The sequence below is a fragment of the Pongo pygmaeus genome, chromosome 5 (assembly GCF_028885625.2).
Source record: "Pongo pygmaeus isolate AG05252 chromosome 5, NHGRI_mPonPyg2-v2.0_pri, whole genome shotgun sequence".
Taxonomy (NCBI): Eukaryota; Metazoa; Chordata; class Mammalia; order Primates; family Hominidae; genus Pongo; species Pongo pygmaeus.
Genome location: NC_072378.2, coordinates 82,707,594 through 82,725,478, shown reverse-complemented (window position 1 = coordinate 82,725,478; position 17,885 = coordinate 82,707,594). Strand labels below are relative to the sequence as shown.

At 39.1% G+C, this 17,885-nt stretch overlaps 1 protein-coding gene across 2 annotated transcripts in view; it reads left to right on the top strand.

Moving 5' to 3' along the window:
- ME1 (malic enzyme 1) overlaps positions 1–4,006 on the top strand; it is a 226,597-nt gene extending 222,591 nt beyond the window's left edge. For both annotated transcript variants that reach the window (XM_054492838.2, XM_054492839.2), the window contains one exon: positions 2,319–4,006. In XM_054492838.2, coding sequence (XP_054348813.1) covers positions 2,319–2,489 — 171 coding nt within the window. In that variant the 3' untranslated portion in view covers positions 2,490–4,006. The remainder of the gene's footprint in view (positions 1–2,318) is intronic.
- The last annotated feature ends 13,879 nt before the right edge of the window (positions 4,007–17,885 follow it).

Here is a 17,885-nt window from a genome sequence, read left to right as displayed (position 1 = left end):
CAGAGACTTTTACAAAAGAAATTTCAAGATGTACAAGAGGTAGAAGGCAGAGAATTAAGAAAGCAATAAAATATAAGCCACTCTGTCAGAGAGTTTGGCATTGACAGGACAGAGAGAGTGAAGATTTCATTGGGAGAAGGGATTATTTCTATGGTATACCTGGGAGCAGAAAGAGGAGATGAATTTCCACATAGTCTATGTCAGTAATGAAACAATGTGTTTTATTATAAAATTAACATAGCCATCTTAAATAGGCACGAGGGATCTTTTTGGGGTGATGGAAATATTCTAAAACTGAATGTGGTAATATTGTTGCACAGCTCAGTAAATTTACAAAAATAATTTAGTTGTACACTTAAAATGCTTGAATTTTGTGTGAATTATATCTCAACAAATCTGTTTAAAAAGTAATAATACCATATTATAGGCACCTTGGAAAACAAATAGAGAAAGGGAAAATAACCAATATCCTATTTTTCTAATATAAGTATTTTTTTTTCTGTGTTTGTTTTGAGTCTTTCATTTGTTTATTTTCTAACATTATTATAATTATGAAATATACATATTGTTTCCTGCTTTTTCATAGACATTTCATAATACAGCACAGTATTCATAACCTTAATTGTTCATAAATGCATAGTTTTACATTGAGACGAGATACTTAATCATTCTGATATTCTTTGAAATCAGACTTATCAAAATAAGTCAGTCATATAAATATTGTTTTAAGAACTGATGTGAATTCGGCTGGGCACGGTGGCTCACACCTGTAATCCCAGCACTTTGGGAGGCCAAGGCAGGTGGATCACCTCAGGTCAGGAGTTTGAGACCAGCCTGGCCAACATGGCGAAACCCCTTCTCTTCTAAAAAAGTACAAAAATTAGCCGGGTGTGGTGGCAGGAGCCTGTTAACCCTTGGGAGGCTGAAAGGAGAATCGCTTGTTTTTTTTGTTGTTGTTTTTTGTTCTGTTTTGTTTTGTTTTTGAGATGGAGTTTTGCTCTTGTTGCCCAGGCTAGAGTACAATGGTGTGATCTCGGCTCACTGCAACCTCTGCCTCCCAGGTTCAAGTGATTCTCCTGCCTCTGCCTCCCGAATAGCTAGGGTTACAGGTATGCACCACCACACCTGGCTAATTTGGTATTTTTAGTAGAGACGGGGTTTCTCCATGTTGGTCAGGCTGGTCTTGAACTCCTGACCTCAGGTGATCCACCTGCCTCGGCCTCCCAAAGTGCTGGGATTACAGGCATGAGCCACTGCGCCCAGCCGGAGAATCGCTTGAACCTGGGAGGCGGAGGTTGCAGTGAGCTGAGATTGTGCCACTGCACTCCAACCTGGGTGACAGAGTAAGACTCCATCTCAAAAAAAAAAAAAAAAAACTGGTGTGAATTAAATAGTATATATGAAGTGATTAATTTTGATGAGGAGAATCCATTTAAAGAAAGTAGGGAAAGAGAAGATGTATGAAGACACTGAGGAGATAGTCTGAGTTGGTCAAAAGGGAAATTAAGGTCATTTTCTCTGAGTAGTTGAAATTTTCTCCCATGATGTGATATGATGATGTGATTCTCCAGTGAGTGATGAGAGTCAAATGGAAACTTGAGGATGGGGGAAGGTTTGGAATTGCTTTTTAGGAGCCACAAGAGGAAGTTTTAAGAAAAGAGATAAAAAAGTATAATGTGCAGACTAGAAAAAAATATAGCACCACAGAAAGTTTACTGCATGGTTCTAGGATGCATAGCCACAAAAGGAGAAAGCCAGCTCTGAGGGGTCCCCAGACGAGGGCCTAGAATTATGCATGAAACACAGGACGTGATGACAAGAGATTCTGTGACACTGGCAAAGAGTGCTGATCCTGACTGTGGTGTCCAGATGATTAGCTGAGCAAGATCAGGAGACCCTGGGGTACAGGAAGAGATTTTGTAGGAGGCTGTGGTGAGAATAGGGATTCTTGAAAATTCAAGGTTCAAGTTTAGCAGGACTATTTAGGTATTTATTTCAAGTTAATTGTCAGTCAGGTCATGTCAAGACTTTGAACACTGGCTTCTCTGAGAAATCCAGATGTGATAGTACTTGAATCAGTCTCACCTGTTCACACTTTCCTTAGTTGCTGGTGTCATTTTTCTCTCTCACTGTATGATTTATAATTGCATTTTCATCTTATATCTTCATTGCTTATATGTGCTTTTATTATAATACACTTAATGTTTTTGCAAACATAAGACACACAGTGTTTTTGAAATGGATAAAAACTTCCACTCACGTGGGCTCACGATTACCTCTATTTATAAAAATAATTAATATTCTTTTCTTATATCTAGATTGTGAAAGATGCATACCAAGAAAAGACAGCCACAGTTTATCCTGAACCACAAAACAAAGAAGCATTTGTCCGCTCCCAGATGTATAGTACTGATTATGACCAGATTCTACCTGATTGTTATTCTTGGCCTGAAGAGGTCCAGAAAATACAGACCAAAGTTGACCAGTAGGATAATAGCAAACATTTCTAACTCTATTAATGAGGTCTTTAAACCTTTCATAATTTTTAAAGGTTGGAATCTTTTATAATGATTCATAAGATACTTAGATTAAGATTTTACTTTAACAGTCTAAAAATTGATAGAAGAATATCGATATAAATTGGGATAAACATCACATGAGACAATTTTGCTTCACTTTGCCTTCTGGTTATTTATGGTTTCTGTCTGAATTATTCTGCTTACGTTCTCTTTAAAAGCTGTTGTACCTACTACTGAGAAACTCATCATTTTTATACAGGACACTAATGGGAAGACCAAAATTAGTAATAAATTGACATAACCAACATTAAAACCCATAATTATTTTGTTGACCATTTTGTTAAAATCTACTTTTCAAAAAAAAAAGCTAGAAATGAATCTAGGCATAGGTGAACTTTTGCTAAGCAGAAATAACACTACTTTGTTGCCTAGAGAAAGATAACTTCTCAAGTATTTTTATTCCAGTCCTAGATCATATATGTTCTTTTGTGCAACCGAATTCTAACAGTTCTAAGAGAAAGATCACTGCTGTTTACAATGCCTTGTGCAGCCTTAGATTTTAATATTCTTTTGTCATTGTTACATCTCATAGAGTAAAGCTCTTATTACCTTGATCCTGAGTCAGAAATCCCATCTGAAATCACCTTTTTTTCTCCTTGATCAAACATCCCATCCTTCAGCTACCATACTGTTGCTACAGGGACTTCGTGGACTGTGGCCCCTGTCCCGAGGTTGGCACCTTCAGTTCAGCACAGCCTGAGCAGTGAGAAGGTCTGAAAGGAGAGTATATAGTTAAGATCCTTGAGAAAGGGCTGCCTGCGGAACTGACCTCTTAAAGATCTCAGGATCTTTAAGACGACAAGTTAGGTTCCTACTGGAGTTACCTGCCAGAATGGCCTCTTAATTAACTCAAGTAATTAAGAGCTAACTGTGTTTTAATCACCTCGCTTTCCCCTGAATTTGGAGAAAGTATTATAATTAAGTTCCCAGTATCAGAAATGTCCTTACATAAGATTAAAATATCGTGATGACTAATACCATTCTATGAGAAAGAGTAGTTATATGCCCAGACTGTATTAATTTACTTTAGAAACTAATGTTTGAAGTAATGGAAAAAATTTTAAATTATAAAGCTAAGGTGCAATAACATTTGCTACTTATTTATAGAATTATTTGAAGAATTTTGTTTTTGAAGTAATGCTTTAAGGAGTATAAGATGTTCAAGATAAATTATACTATAAAATGATTTTATTGAAAGTTGAAGGTTACACAAATTGTTTTAGGTATGAGAAGAAGAGGTTAAGGTATTTCTAAAGGTAACATATAGTCAAGAGTTTCCTCAAAATAGTTATTTGGAGAAGAATCAGAATGTCTATGTATTTCTTGTCTGTTTCTATGTTGTCTTATAACTCTAACTAAATGTGTTTACCTATGCAAAAGATTAAAGCATAGAAAAAGTGAATGAATAAAAATATAAAATAATTGTCCATTTTCTTAAAATGTTACATTGTAATGCTTGGTCTTGGGGTCATATAATTATGTATGATGAATTTCTAAAATATTCTAATAACTGCTAATTTCAGTATAAACATCATTCATTTAAAACATATGTGGCTGGGCACAGTGGTTCACGCCTGTAATCCTGGCACTTTGGGAGTCTGAGACAGGCAGATCACCGGAGGTCAGGAGTTCAAGACTAGCCTGGCCAACATGGTGAAACCCTATCTCTACTAAAAACTACAAAAATTAGCTGGGCTTGGTGGCTCATGCCTGTAATCCCAGCTACTTGGGAGGCTGAGGCACAAGAATCGCTTGAACTGGACGTTGCAGTGAACCAAGATTATGCCACTGCACTCCAGCCTGGGGGACTGAGTAAGACTCTGTCTCAGAAAAAAAAAAAAATACATGTAATCACATATTCTGGACACTGTGATGTGTGAGCCACTTCCTTGTCCTCAGGGAAAGATAATGAAATAAGCATTAGATAGTTACTTACTAGGTGTCAAGTATACCACATACATTATTTTAATGTAGTCCCCTCATTTTCCTTATGAAGTTGATATTTTAAGTAACTTGCCAAGTCCACAGAACTAATAAATGAAGAAAGTAGGCTTTACATCCATGTTCATCTTTCTTTATAGTTTGTTCTCCTTTCCGTAGGCTACAGTCTAGAACAGCACTGTCCCATGTGTAATTTTAAATTTTGTAATAGCATCATAAAAAAAAGACACAGGTGGAATTCATGGTAATAATATATTTTGTTTAAACCAATATATCCAAAATATTATCACTTCAACATGTAATCAACATAAAATTATTAAGATAGTTTATTTTGTTCATACTGTCTTCAAAATCCAGCACATATTTTACACTTACATTTTAATTCAGTTCAGACTAGCCACAGGTCTCAGTAGCCACATCTGGCGAATGACACTGTATTGGACAGTGCAGGTTTAGAAGAGACAGTTATATACCAATAGCTGTAAGACTGCATCTCCATGAGAGAAGTGAAGTAGAAGTCTGAGGGAAATGTTTACACAAAAATATTTTGGTAAATAATGCCTCAATAAAGTAGATAAAAACTAATTTGTGCCAGCCTCTCTTCATAAGCCAGCCATGCATATTAGGAAGGGAGCACAGCCCCAGAACAAGAAAATTATTTAAAAATTTTTTATAGAACGCTCACTTTGCTATTAACCAAAGAAATATAAAATGCTACTGGAGCACACATGGAACAAATAAATTATATAGTGAGAAGGAGATGTTGGAAGAGAATATAATAACATTAATGTTAATAAAATTAGACAAAAAGAAAAATGGAAAAAGATAACTTTATCACAAAAATAGAATATCTAAAGAATTAAATGTACATTCTAAATATAAAAGATAAAATATCTGAAATCAAGAATTCATCAGACAGATGCCTTAACAGCTGACTAGAGGTCATAGAGGAAAGGATTAATGACCTCAAAGGCATGTCATTAGAAATTACTTACATTTTTTTAACTTTTATTTTAGGTTTGGAGTTACATGCAAAGGTTCATTATATAGGTACACTTGTGTCATGGGGGGTTTGTTGTATGGATTATTTCATCACCCAGGTATTAAGCCTAGTACCCAATAGTCATTTTTTCTGCTCCTTTCCCTCCTCCCGCCCTCCACTGTCAAGTAGACCCCAGTGTCTGTTGTTCCCTTCTTTGTGTTCATGAGTTCGTATCATTTAGCTCCCACTTATAAGTGAGGACATGTGGTATTTGGTTTTCTGTTCCTGTGCTAGTTTGCTAAGGAAAATAGCCTCCAGCTCCATCCATGTTCCCACAAAAGACATGATCTCATTCTTTTTTTATGGCTGCATAGTATTCTATGGAGTTCATATACCACCTTCTCTTTATCTGATCTGGCATTAATGGGCATTTAGGTTGATTCCATGTCTTTGGTATTGTGACTAGTGTTGCAGTGAACATTTGTGTGTGTGTGTCTTTATGGTAGATTGATTTCTATTCCTCTGAGTATATACCCAGTAATAGGATTACTGGGTTGAATCTAGTTCTACTTTTAGCTCTTTGAGAAATCTCCATACTACTTTCTACAATAGTTGAACTAATTTGCACTCTCACCAACAGTGTGTAAGTGTTCCCTTTTCTCCACAACCTTGCCAACATCTGTTATTTTTTTGACTTTTTAATAATAGCCAGAATGTCATGAAGCCATTCTGACTGGTGTCACAATGAAATTGTATCTCATTATGGTTTTTGATTTGCATTTCTCTAATGATCAGGGATATTGAGGCTTTTTTCATATGTTTGTTGGCTGCATGTATGTCTTCTTTTGAAAAGGGTCTGATCATATCCTTTGCTCGCTTTTTAATAGGGTTGTTTTTTTCTTGTAAATTTGTTTAAGTTCCATATAGACGCTGGATATTAGACCTTTGTCAGATGCATAGTTTGCAAATATTTTCTCCCATTCTGTAGGTTGTCTGTTTACTCTGCTGATAGCTTCTTTTGCTGTGCAGAAGCTAAATTTAATTAGATCTTGTTTGTCAATTTCTGCTTTTGTTGCAGTTGCTTTTGGTGTCTTTGTCATGAAATCTTTGCCTGTTCCTATGTCAAGGATGGTAATGCCTAGGTTGTCTTCCAGGACTTTCATAGTTTTGGATTTTACATTTAAGTCTTCAATCCACCTTGAGTTGATTTTTGTGTATGGTATAAGGAAGGGTTCCAGCTTCAACCTTCTACATATGGCTAGCCAGTTATCCCAACACCATTTATTGAATAGGGAGTCTTTTCTCCATTGCTTGCTTTTGTTAGCTTTGTCAAAGACCAGATGGTCATAAGTGTGTGGCCTTATTTCTGGGTTCTCTATTCTGTTCCATTGGACTATGCGTTTGTTTTTGTACCAGTACCATGCTGTTTTGGTTACTGTAGCCCTGTGATATAGTTTGAAGTTGGGTAATGTGATCCCTCCAACTTTGTTTTTTTGCTTCGTATTGCCTTGGCTATTTGGGCTCTGTTTTGGTTCCATGTGAATTTTAAAATAGTATTTTCTAGTTCTGTCAAGAATGTCATTGGTAGTTTGATCAGAATATTATTGAATCTGTAAATTGCTTTGGACAATATGGCCATTTTAATGCTATTGATTCCTCTGATCTTTGAGCATGGGATGCTTTTCCATTTGTTTTTGTCTTCTCTGATTACTTTGAGCAGTATTTTTTAGTTCTCCTTGTAGAGATCTTTCACTTCTCTGATTAGCTGTATTCCTAGGTATTGTATTCTTTTTGCAGCAATTGTGAATGGGATTGCATTCCTGTTTTGGCTCTCGGCTTGGCTGTTGGTGGTGCATAGGTATGCTAGTGATTTTTGTACATTGATTTTGCATCCTAAAACTTGGCTGAAGTTGCTTATCAGCTGAAGGAGCTTTTGGGCCAAGACTATGTGGTTTTCTAGATATAGAATCATGTCCTCTGCAGACAGGGATAGTTTGACTTCCTCTCTTCCTATTTGGATGCCCTTCATTTCTTTCTCTTGCCTGATTGCTTTGGCCAGGACTTCCAATACTATCTTGAATAGGAGTGGTGAGGGAGAGCATCCTTGTCTTGTGCTGGTTTTCAAGAGGAATGCTTCCAGCTTTTGCCTATTCAGCATGATGTTGGCTGTGGGTTTGTCATAGAGGGCTCTTATTATTTTGAGGTATATTCCTTTAATATCCAGTTTACTGAGAGTTTTTAACATGAAGGTATGTTGAGTTATATTGAAAGCCTTTTCTGCACCTGTTGAGATAATCCTATGGTTTTTGTCTAACATAAACAGAAAATTTCCAAATGGAAGCATGAAGAGAGAGCAAGAAAGGAAAAAGAGAGAGAGAGATGTTGGCTAAAATGAGGTGGTCTAATATATGTGCTATTGGGTCCTGTAAGGAAAGAAAAGAGATACTGGAGTACAAATATTTGAAGAGATAATGGAAAAGAATTTTCTCAAATTAATGAAAAGCATCAACTGATAGTTAGAGCTAGCAAGCCCCAAGTAGGATCAATACAAAGGAAACCATGCCTAGGGATATCATAATCAAATTGCATATCAAAAATAAACAGAAAAATCTTAAAAGCAGCCAAATGAAATAGGTATACAATGCCTTCAGAAGTACAATAAGAATGACAGCCAACTTCTCAGCAGAAAAATGAGATAATAGACATTTTTAATGTGCCAAAAGAATAAAACTTAGCATTCTTTTTTTTTTTTTTTTCAGACGGAGTTTCTGTCTGTTGCCCAGGCTGGAGTGCCGTGGCATGATCTCAGCTCACTGCAACCTCCGCCTCCTGGGTTCAAGCAATTCTCCTGCCTCAGCCTCCCAAGTAGCTGGGACTACAGGCACCCGCCACCATGCCTGGCTAATTTTTTTTTTTTTTGTATTTTTAGCAGAGACAGGGTTTCACTGTCTTAGCCAGGATGGTCTCGATCTCCTGACCTAGTGATCCGCCCACCTCAGCCTCCCAAAATGCTGAGATTACAGGCGTGAGCCACGGCGCCTGGTCTAAAAGTTAGCATTCTATACCTAGAGAAAATATCCTTCAGAAATTAAGGCAAATAGAGACATTTCAGACTAATGAAATCTGAGCTAATTCATGGCCTGCAGACCTACACTGCTAGAAATACTAAAGGAAGTTCTTCAGGCTGAGGGAAAATGATCCTAGATGGAAACGTGCATCTGTGGGAAAAAATGAAAAGCACCAGAAAGGGCTGGGCCCGGTGACTCACGCCTGTAATCCTAGCACTTTGGGAGGCCAAGGTGGGCTGATCATGAGGTCAGGAGATTGAGACCATCCTGGCTAACACGGTGAAACCCCCGTCTCTACTAAAAATACCAAAAAAGGAAAAAGAAAAATTAGCTGGGCATGGTGGCAGTTACCTATCCTCCCAGCTACTTGGGAGGCTAAGGCAGGAGAATTGCTGGAACCTGGGAGGTAGAGGTTGCAGTGAGCCAAGATTGCGCCACTGCACTCCAGCCTGGGCAACAGAGCAAAACTCTTGTCTCAAAAAAAAAAAAAAAAAAAAAAAAGAAAGAAAAGAAAAGCACCAGAAAAGGTGGATGTGTGAGAATATAAAATACTATTTTAAAATTCATATAAGACTGTTGACTAATACAAATAACAATGTATGTGGGGTTTATAAAATATGTAGAAGTAAAATGTATGGCTAGAGTAGGACAAGGGGTGGAAGGGGGATTAATAATGGAAGTATACTACTGTATGCTTTATATATTATTCATGAAGTGGTACATCCATTATAAAAGGAATACTGTATCAAGTAATATACCATTTCATGAACAATCTAGGAACCTTGCAACTTAAAGTGTATTGCAAGAATTCAAGGAATATAGTAATAAATTAAGGAAGAATATTATAACCTCTAAAACACTAAAAATAATACAAAAAAGATATAGTTTAAAAGCTAATAGGCCAGACGCTGTGGCTCACACTTGTGACCCCAACACGTTGGGAGGCCGAGGTGGGTGGATCACCTGAGGTCAGGAGTTTGAGGCCAGCCTGACCAACATGGTGAAACCCCATCTCTACTAACAATACAAAAGTATCCAGGTGTGGTGGCAGGTGCCTGTAATCTCAACTACTTGGGAGGCTGAGACAGGAGAATTGCTTGAACCCAGGAGGTGGTGGTTGCAGCGAGCTGAAATCCTACTATTGCACTCCAGCCTGGGCAACAAGAGTGAAACTCTGTCTCAAAAAAAAAAAAAAAAAAAAAAAAGCTAATGGAAGAAATAGAATAATTTTGAAATAGTTGATTAATGCAAAAGAAAGATAAAGGAGGAACAAAGAACATAAGAGCTTAATTCCTGGGATAAATATAAAACTAATAGCAAGATGGTAGACATAAACCCAACTTTGTTGGTAATTATGTTAAATGCAAGTGAACTAAACACTCTAATAGCAAAAATTGTCAGACTGGATTTTTTTAAAGATCCAATTATATGCTGTTTATATATGTTTTTTGTTGTTATTATAGAGATGAGGTTTCACTATATTGCCCAGGCTGGTCTCAAGCTCCTGAGGGCAAGTGATCCTCCTGCCTCAGCCTCCCAAACTGCTGGGATTACAGGCATGAGGCACCATGCCCAGCCTACAATTATATGCTGTTTATAAGAGACATACTTTAAATATAATAACACAAAAAGTTTGACAGTAAAAGGATAGCAAAAGATATCTCATACAAAGAATAAGCCCAAGAAAGCTGCTGTGGCTCTATTAATATCAGAGAAGCACACTTCAAGGCAAGGCATGTTAGCAGAGATAGTGATAAATGGGTCAGTCATTAAAAGACACAATTCTTTCTACGTTTTTAATAAAACAGCTTCAAAATATATGGAAAACAATGGCAGAAATAAATGGTAAAATATACACATTCACCATAATAGCTGGATATTTTAACTCACCTCTCTTCATAATTGAAAAATAATGACCTGTAAATAATTAAGTCAATTTGCGGCCAGGCACAGTAGCTCACACCTGTAATCCCAGCACTTTGGGAGGTCAGAAGTTCAAGACCAGCCTGGCCAATGTGGTGGAACCCTGTCTCCACTAAACAACAACAACAACAACAAAAACAAAACAAAACAACAACAACAAAAACAAATTAGTTGGGTATGGTGGCCCAGCTACTCCGGAGGCTGAGCCTGGAGAATCACTTGAACCTGGAAAGCGGAGGTTGTAGTGAGCAGAGATCACACCACTTTACTCCAGCCTGGGTGACAGAGCAAGACTCTGTCTCAGAAAGAAAGAAAAAAAAATTAAGTCAATTTGTAAAAGAAAAGCAAAGGGGGAATTATGCTTTAGATAGTTGCATATACATCAAAGTCATGAGACTATATAGGACGATGGAATGGAACAGGAAACTCATAGGAATATGAGTTACCAAGTGATACAGTTTGGCTGTGTCCCCACCCAAATCTCATCTTGAATTTTAGTTCCCATAATCCCCACATGGCCTGGGAAGGACAGGTGGGAGGTAATTGAATCATGGGAGCAGTTACCTCCATGCCGTTCTCATGACAGTGAGTGAGCTCTCACAAGATCTGATGATTTTATAAGGGGTTTTTCCCTCACTTCGCTCTGCACTTCTCCTTGCTGCTGCCATGTGAAGAACATATTTGCTTCCGCCTCCTCCATGATCGTAAGTTTCCTGAGACCTCCCAGCCATGCTGAACTGTGAGTCAATTAAACCTCTTTCCTTTATAAATTACCTAGTCTCAGATATGTCTTTATTAGTAGCGTGAGAACAGACTAATACAGCAAGCTAGCACAAAAATCAATAGATAAAGAACAGAATGCTTGGTAAAAGGACTGGAAAAACTGGCCCACAACATGGAGAAAATTAAAACTAGAACCCTACCTTACACTGTGTGAAAAGGTAGACTCCAGATCGATTAGAGACCTAGGTATGAATGGTAAAAATAAAAAGTTAATGAAAATTAATGTAGCAAAATATGTTTGGGACCTCATAAACACAACTATGAGGTAAAATGGGATATATTATCTAAGGAAGGGAAGGTTTAGGTGGATCAGATGGCTGCTGCCATAAAACAGTGTAAAGGACAAGGAATTCTAGGACTGTGAGCTGGGGTGGTTGCTTCTTGCAGAGATGGATACATAAAGAAAGATAATTTAGGCTTGAGTGTGAAATCCTCAGCTCAAAAATTTTAGACTGAATTCTCAATCTAAAAACCAGAAAAAGCCCCATGTTTTTGCTAACAAAATATTTTCTCTCTTTCTAGTTATAATGCTGAAATAATTGAAAACCAAGGTCATACTTAATCTTGCTGGTTGCCGAATTATATTAATACCATGAGTTAAACTGACATCCTCATTAGGGCTCTTATGTAAAACTTAGAGTATTGACCAAGAAACAGTAGGACCTTGATTTGGAATGGGGAAGGGGATTTGGAGGACTCATAATATCCTAAACTAGGGAGAACAATAGTCCAGATTTCAGAACTGAAAGTTCTGTGTCCCAGGAAACCCCTGAGTCCCGGGAAAACTGGGATAGCTGAATTGTTCTCCTTTGCTAATCAAAGCAGGAGCTCTTCCTGTCTAAAGAGGTTGTTACTGCCTTGCTAGAAGATCCTGTAATGACCTCACCTGAGGTAATAATTACCTTGTAAAGGGAAACCAATTGTAAATGGAGGCCTACGCTCCTCCTCCATTATTCTCATTATTTCTATACACCCCAAATCAGATTCCAGCATGAGAGGGGCTGTGGTGGCTAGAGTTTAAAAGGCAAATCCAGAAGGAGGACACTTACGCCAAAAAAATTCTAGACTTTGCTCATTTATATTGGCAAAAGCCCAGAGGAAAATGTGTGGGATTCTCAGAACGTTACACTGACAAGGAGAACCATAATTTTGGATAGGGCAGAAATGATTGATAGGGTACACTTGCCACAGATTCTGAATTCTGCACGCTGTGTTGAGCAGCTGGGGGTGATTCTACTTGTTGGTTCAGTTAGTTGAGTGAAACATGAACTTAATAATGGTCCACATTAAATGAAATTGAGAATTCAAACATTCCTTAAATAATATAAAGCCATTCAAATATTTACAAAGATAGGAATGTTGGAGTGGAATTGTTGTGTGCAATATGACTGTCCTAATCTATTGATCCCCTAAGTCTCCTTGGAGGACCTATCAGTGACCCTCCTTTCACTAAGGCCTTGAGAGAAATAACACTGGTGAGGGGAGTACCAGCATCCATGAAAAGCATTTTAATGATGCTTCTCTTTAAGCTAGGAAGGCTTGGGAAAATGTTATGGTTAAAAGGGGTTCCTGATTTCAATGGAGACATCAGACTCTTGGGGTTGGTACAGGCTTAATAGCATTTAGTAGCAATTAACAACTGGAGACAAGGTGAAAACAGTGATTGTAATAGGGGCAGGTCCAGTGTAATCAAGAGTTCAGCCCACAGAAACCGTGGTTGTGGATAACACGGGGCCTCATGGCCTGAAATGCTGTTCAAAAAATTAATGAGGCAGCATACATACTAACCAAGAAAAATTGATACCATTGTATAAAACTGATACAGCCATGCCAGTACATACCAGCTATGTCCCAGCCTGGCCTAGGACCAAATACATTAGCAACAAAGTACGTCCTACTTGATATATATAACAATAGCAGAAAAGCCTGACTGGAGCCACCAAGATACAGTGTCACCAAATTGCCACAAACAGATATGAGTGAAAGACCTCTAAAGATGCAGAACTCTGTAATTATATCATAAATGTTTTCAAAATCGTCCTTTGAGGCTCCCATTTGCTAAGATAACAATGCACTGCAGAAAGGAAACTACTAGGCCTTTTGGAGGTCATCTGGGAACAGCTCTGAACAAATATAAATTTCTCGGGTGTCTGAAACCATTGTGGTCTATGGAACAAAGTATATGCTATAGGAATAAACCCATCCCCCACTTATTTTTCCAGTAAAGAGTTATAATTTATTTCTTCATCCTCTGTGGCAATATACACACATTGGACCCCGATCCATAAAAAGAGGGTTATTCTCTTAGGAAGTATGAAGAGATTTGCAGAGATGAGTCCCACCATCAAAAGCTTTGAAAGCAGCAGGAGTGTGATTCTTATCATGTCTTGCTTTAGCATGATCTTTGGCATATGTAGGAGGAGACAGATGGGTCTCTAAGAATGACTTCACAGGCCGGGCTCAGTGGCTCGCGCCCATAATCCCAGCACTTTGGGAGGCTGAGATGGCCAGACCACTTGAGGCCAGGATTCGAGACCAGCCTGGCCAACATGGCAAAAAACCATCTCTACTAAAAATACAAAAATTAGCCAGGCATGGTGGCATACACCTGTAATCCCATCTACTTGGGAGGCTGGGGCATGAGAATCACTTGAATCTGGGAGGCGGAGGTTGCTTTGAGCTGAAATTGGGCCACTGCACTCCAGCCTGAGTGACAGAGCGAGAGAGCGAGACTCCGTCTCAAAAAAATAGAATGGCTGCACATATTCTGAAACTTAATTAGATGGTGATTCCAACTGCAGCTGCTGTCAGATAAGTTCTTTTTTCTTGGAGCAAATCAGAAAGTAGCTGGCTGCTGATTTGGTCAATACTTTTTTGTTTTTCCTTTATTCCAGTAAGAGCACTTGAAGCATTTACTTTATCTCAGTAAGGAGCAATGTAGATTCTTTTTCCAATGTTACATTAACTTTCTATGTCAGAATATCAGTCTCGATATCAGACCTTTGATCAGCTTACCACTGTACAGGGCAGCATGCTGTATGCCTCCAGGTGATATTCTGTTAGGACTTGGAGAATGGAGTCATGTTTCCTGGATGCCTAGTAAGATGTGTCATCCCAGAGGGTGAACGATAAATCCCATGAAAGCACAGAGCCTGCAGCCAAGTTTTGTAGAGGTCCAGTGTCTGGTACATGCTGGGATTTCCCCTTCATTGTGAGGAACAAATTGTGTACTTTGTTCCTTCTATAACTAAGGAGAACTCCCAGTGTTTGGTGGGTGATATGGTTTGGCTGTGCCCCTATCGAAATCTCACCTTGAATAGTAATAATCCCCATGTGTCAAGAACGGGACCAGGTGGAGATAATTGAATCATGGGGGTGGTTTACCCCATACTGTTCTCGTGGTAGTGAATAAGTGTCACGAGATCTGGTGGCTTCATAAAGGGGAGTTCCCCTACACAAGATCTCTTGCCTGCCCCTATGTAAGATGTCCCTATGCTCTTCCTTCGTCTTCTGCTGTGATTGTCAGGCCTCCCTAGCCATGTGGAACTGTGAGTCCATTAAACCTCTTTCCTTTATAAACTACCCAGTCTCGGGTATGTCTTTATTAGCAGCATGAGACTGAGCTAATACAGTGCGCTTACTTAAATTCTGTGTACCCTGCTCAAATTCATTCGTGGGTTGACCCAAATGCGTCTAGTTTTGACTAGGGTCAGAAAGAGAGGTCTCTCTAGCTGGTCCAGGCTATGGTGAAATTAGTTCCACCATGTGGACCTTATGAGGGAAAGCCAATGGGCTCAGAGTTTCTGTGGCAAATCAGGATTATGTATAAAACCAGGAAGTGTGAGCAACACTGTGCCCTCTTCAGACAATAACTATTCTTTTGACTTACTACTGGGCTACTTGAGATAAAAGCAGGTGAAAAAAACCTGTTCAAAAGGGTTCCATGAAGGCTGCAGACAGACACCATCAGAACCTTCTCAAGTTCTGAAAGGGGATGGATGGCATGTAAGGAGTTATATGTGAACGCTCAAGTTCACAGGCAATGTATGTTTGATTTAATAAGGAATGTTTTAGAGGTCCCTGTGTTGTGGTCTGCCAACTCATCCGGCCCACTCAATTCACTATGCAGGTGTCCTCAGCTCTTAGCCTAACACAGAATAGACCAGTAAGGAATGAAAAGCAAAGAACATACATGACAATATGCCTCATTTAATTCAGCAAACTTTAAAAAGACACTGCAACTTTTATAAATGAGCACATTTTCCAAATAACCATTTAAGAATATAATAAATAGAATATCCAGATTCTTAAGTTACAAGCAATAGAGACTGATTCTGATTTCCAACAACAAAAGGGAAGATACTGGGTCATTCAAAGGAAATGCCAAACAGCTGAGCATTCAGTAGGTCAGAGATGAGGGTGGCATTAGAGGTTTAAGCAGCAAGAGCTCACAGCCATCTCTCCAGGAGGCTGCCAGAGGACAACTTGATTCCTATCACTTTCTCCTCCCAAATCACACAGGGAAGGGGAAGTTTCCCAAAATAAGCTGTGTGTGTAGGGGGAGGGGGTTGGGGAATGATGGACTTTTATTATGTGCTCATATCAGGCTGTGCGAACAACCAGCAGACTCCTATAAATACAAAGTTGAGTTTTGAATTATACATGTACTTTTTCTATAAAACCTACACTTCTCCATAATACTATCTGCATTAGTTTTCCCGATAGGAAAAAAAGTATTGCAGAATGCTCAAATTAGACTTATAAAAAGTAGGTTCTGAAAAATGTCAGAAAAAGCTCCAGAAGCAGTAGAGTTCGTAACCTAGAATGTATTCCCTTTTCTTTACACTCATCTTTCTGTAGCTACTTTTGCTCATGTAATCAGGAAAAACACCTCTATGAGGTAGGTTGATGGCACATATTGATTCATTTGGATGGAGTTACATCTGTTGAAGGCCTAAAACTTGTAAATGCTAATTATACTTATTGATAGCTTTGTGGAGACTGTGGGGGAAAAAGATTCCTATACTTTGTTGTTTTTAGTGCTGGCAAACATTAAGAAATGATTCCTTGGCAATATAAGTCCTATTTCTTCCCTTTGCATATAGGCAAAGTGTCAGGCTCCAGCCTGAGTTCCAGCACAACCAAGGCTAGGATGGAAACATGAATGGCAAGCTGGAGGACCTGGCGGGGCAGGCCCACAGCGAGCCATGGGTTGAAGATCTGAGTTGTGCCCTGAGAGGACACTCATTGTGACCTAAGAAGGAGGCAGTACAAAGTGGACCCAGTTCTAAGACCTCCTGGGGATGGGGCCTCCTGGTCCATCATGTCCTCTCCGTAGCCCAAGGACACGTCTGCATCCATGGCACAGAGGGTAAAACCAGACGGTAGTTTCATCAGAAGTTCTGTAGGCTCCCCAGCACAAGCAGCACTGTCTGACATCTAACAGGATGTGTTCCTAAATCCCAGCACCCAGCTTTGGCATCTTGAGGGGACCCAGTAGGAGAATGGAATGCCTCCCGGGAAAGGGCAGCAGTAGCTGACCACAGAAACACGGAAAGCTGCAGAGGCTGCTCAAGACATCTCTTAGCACATGAGACTCGCAGAAATACTTGGGGAGGGATGGAGACCTGGTAATGAAAAGGCTTGGCAAGAGCTACTTAAATAGCGGTTTTTAATCATTAAAATAAACTCTCATTTTGAAAAGCCTGGTGAAGCCTGTGGAGCTTGGAATTTTCAGAGGAGATGGCAGTAACATCACCAGACTGTAGAATTAGATTTTTTTTTTCCCAGTAAGGTAATGATGCAGATATCCACACTGGTCCCCTCAACAGTCTCTTGCCCTGTATAGTAATGCATACTGGCACACAGGCAAAGGTTGGATTGAAACAGGGGAATACTTTGTAGACAAGGAACCATGTATTCATCTTTTCTGGATAAGAATTAAACTAATACTGGTATCAGGATTGCTAGTATCATTAACTGATGTAAACAGCCAGAACACATAACATTGTGTGTCATCTCTTAAGTCGTGGGACTTCATTTCTATGAGTCCTTTGCCACTGCTATTAGGATCTAGTTTTACTAAAACACTCGAAATAGGAGTTTAAAGCAAGAAATGAAGTAAACGGGCTGGGCGCGGTGGCTCACACATGTAATCCCAGCACTTTGGAAGGCCGAGGCAGGCAGATCATGAGGTTAAGAGATCGAGACCATCCTGGCCAACATGATGAAACCCTGTCTCTACTAAAAATATAAAGATTAGCTGGGCGTGGTGGCGCACGCCTGTAGTCTCAGCTACTTGGGAGGCTGAGGCAGGAGAATCGCTTGAACCTGGGAAGCTGAGGATGCAGTGAGCCGAGATCACACCACTGCACTCCAGCCTGGCGACGAAGTGAGACTCCGTCTCAAAAAAGGAAGTAAACATGTCCTTCCTGTTCTCATTTTAAACTTGATTTAGATTTCCAATAATGAAAGACAATTGGGTGTGTCACATGTGTGCTAGCAATGTGAAACAAATACTATTCATATTTCTCAATTCATAATTGCAGTTTGATTTTTGATGTTAGTTATGGGCTTTGGATTCCTCTTCAATCAAATGAGCTTCACAAG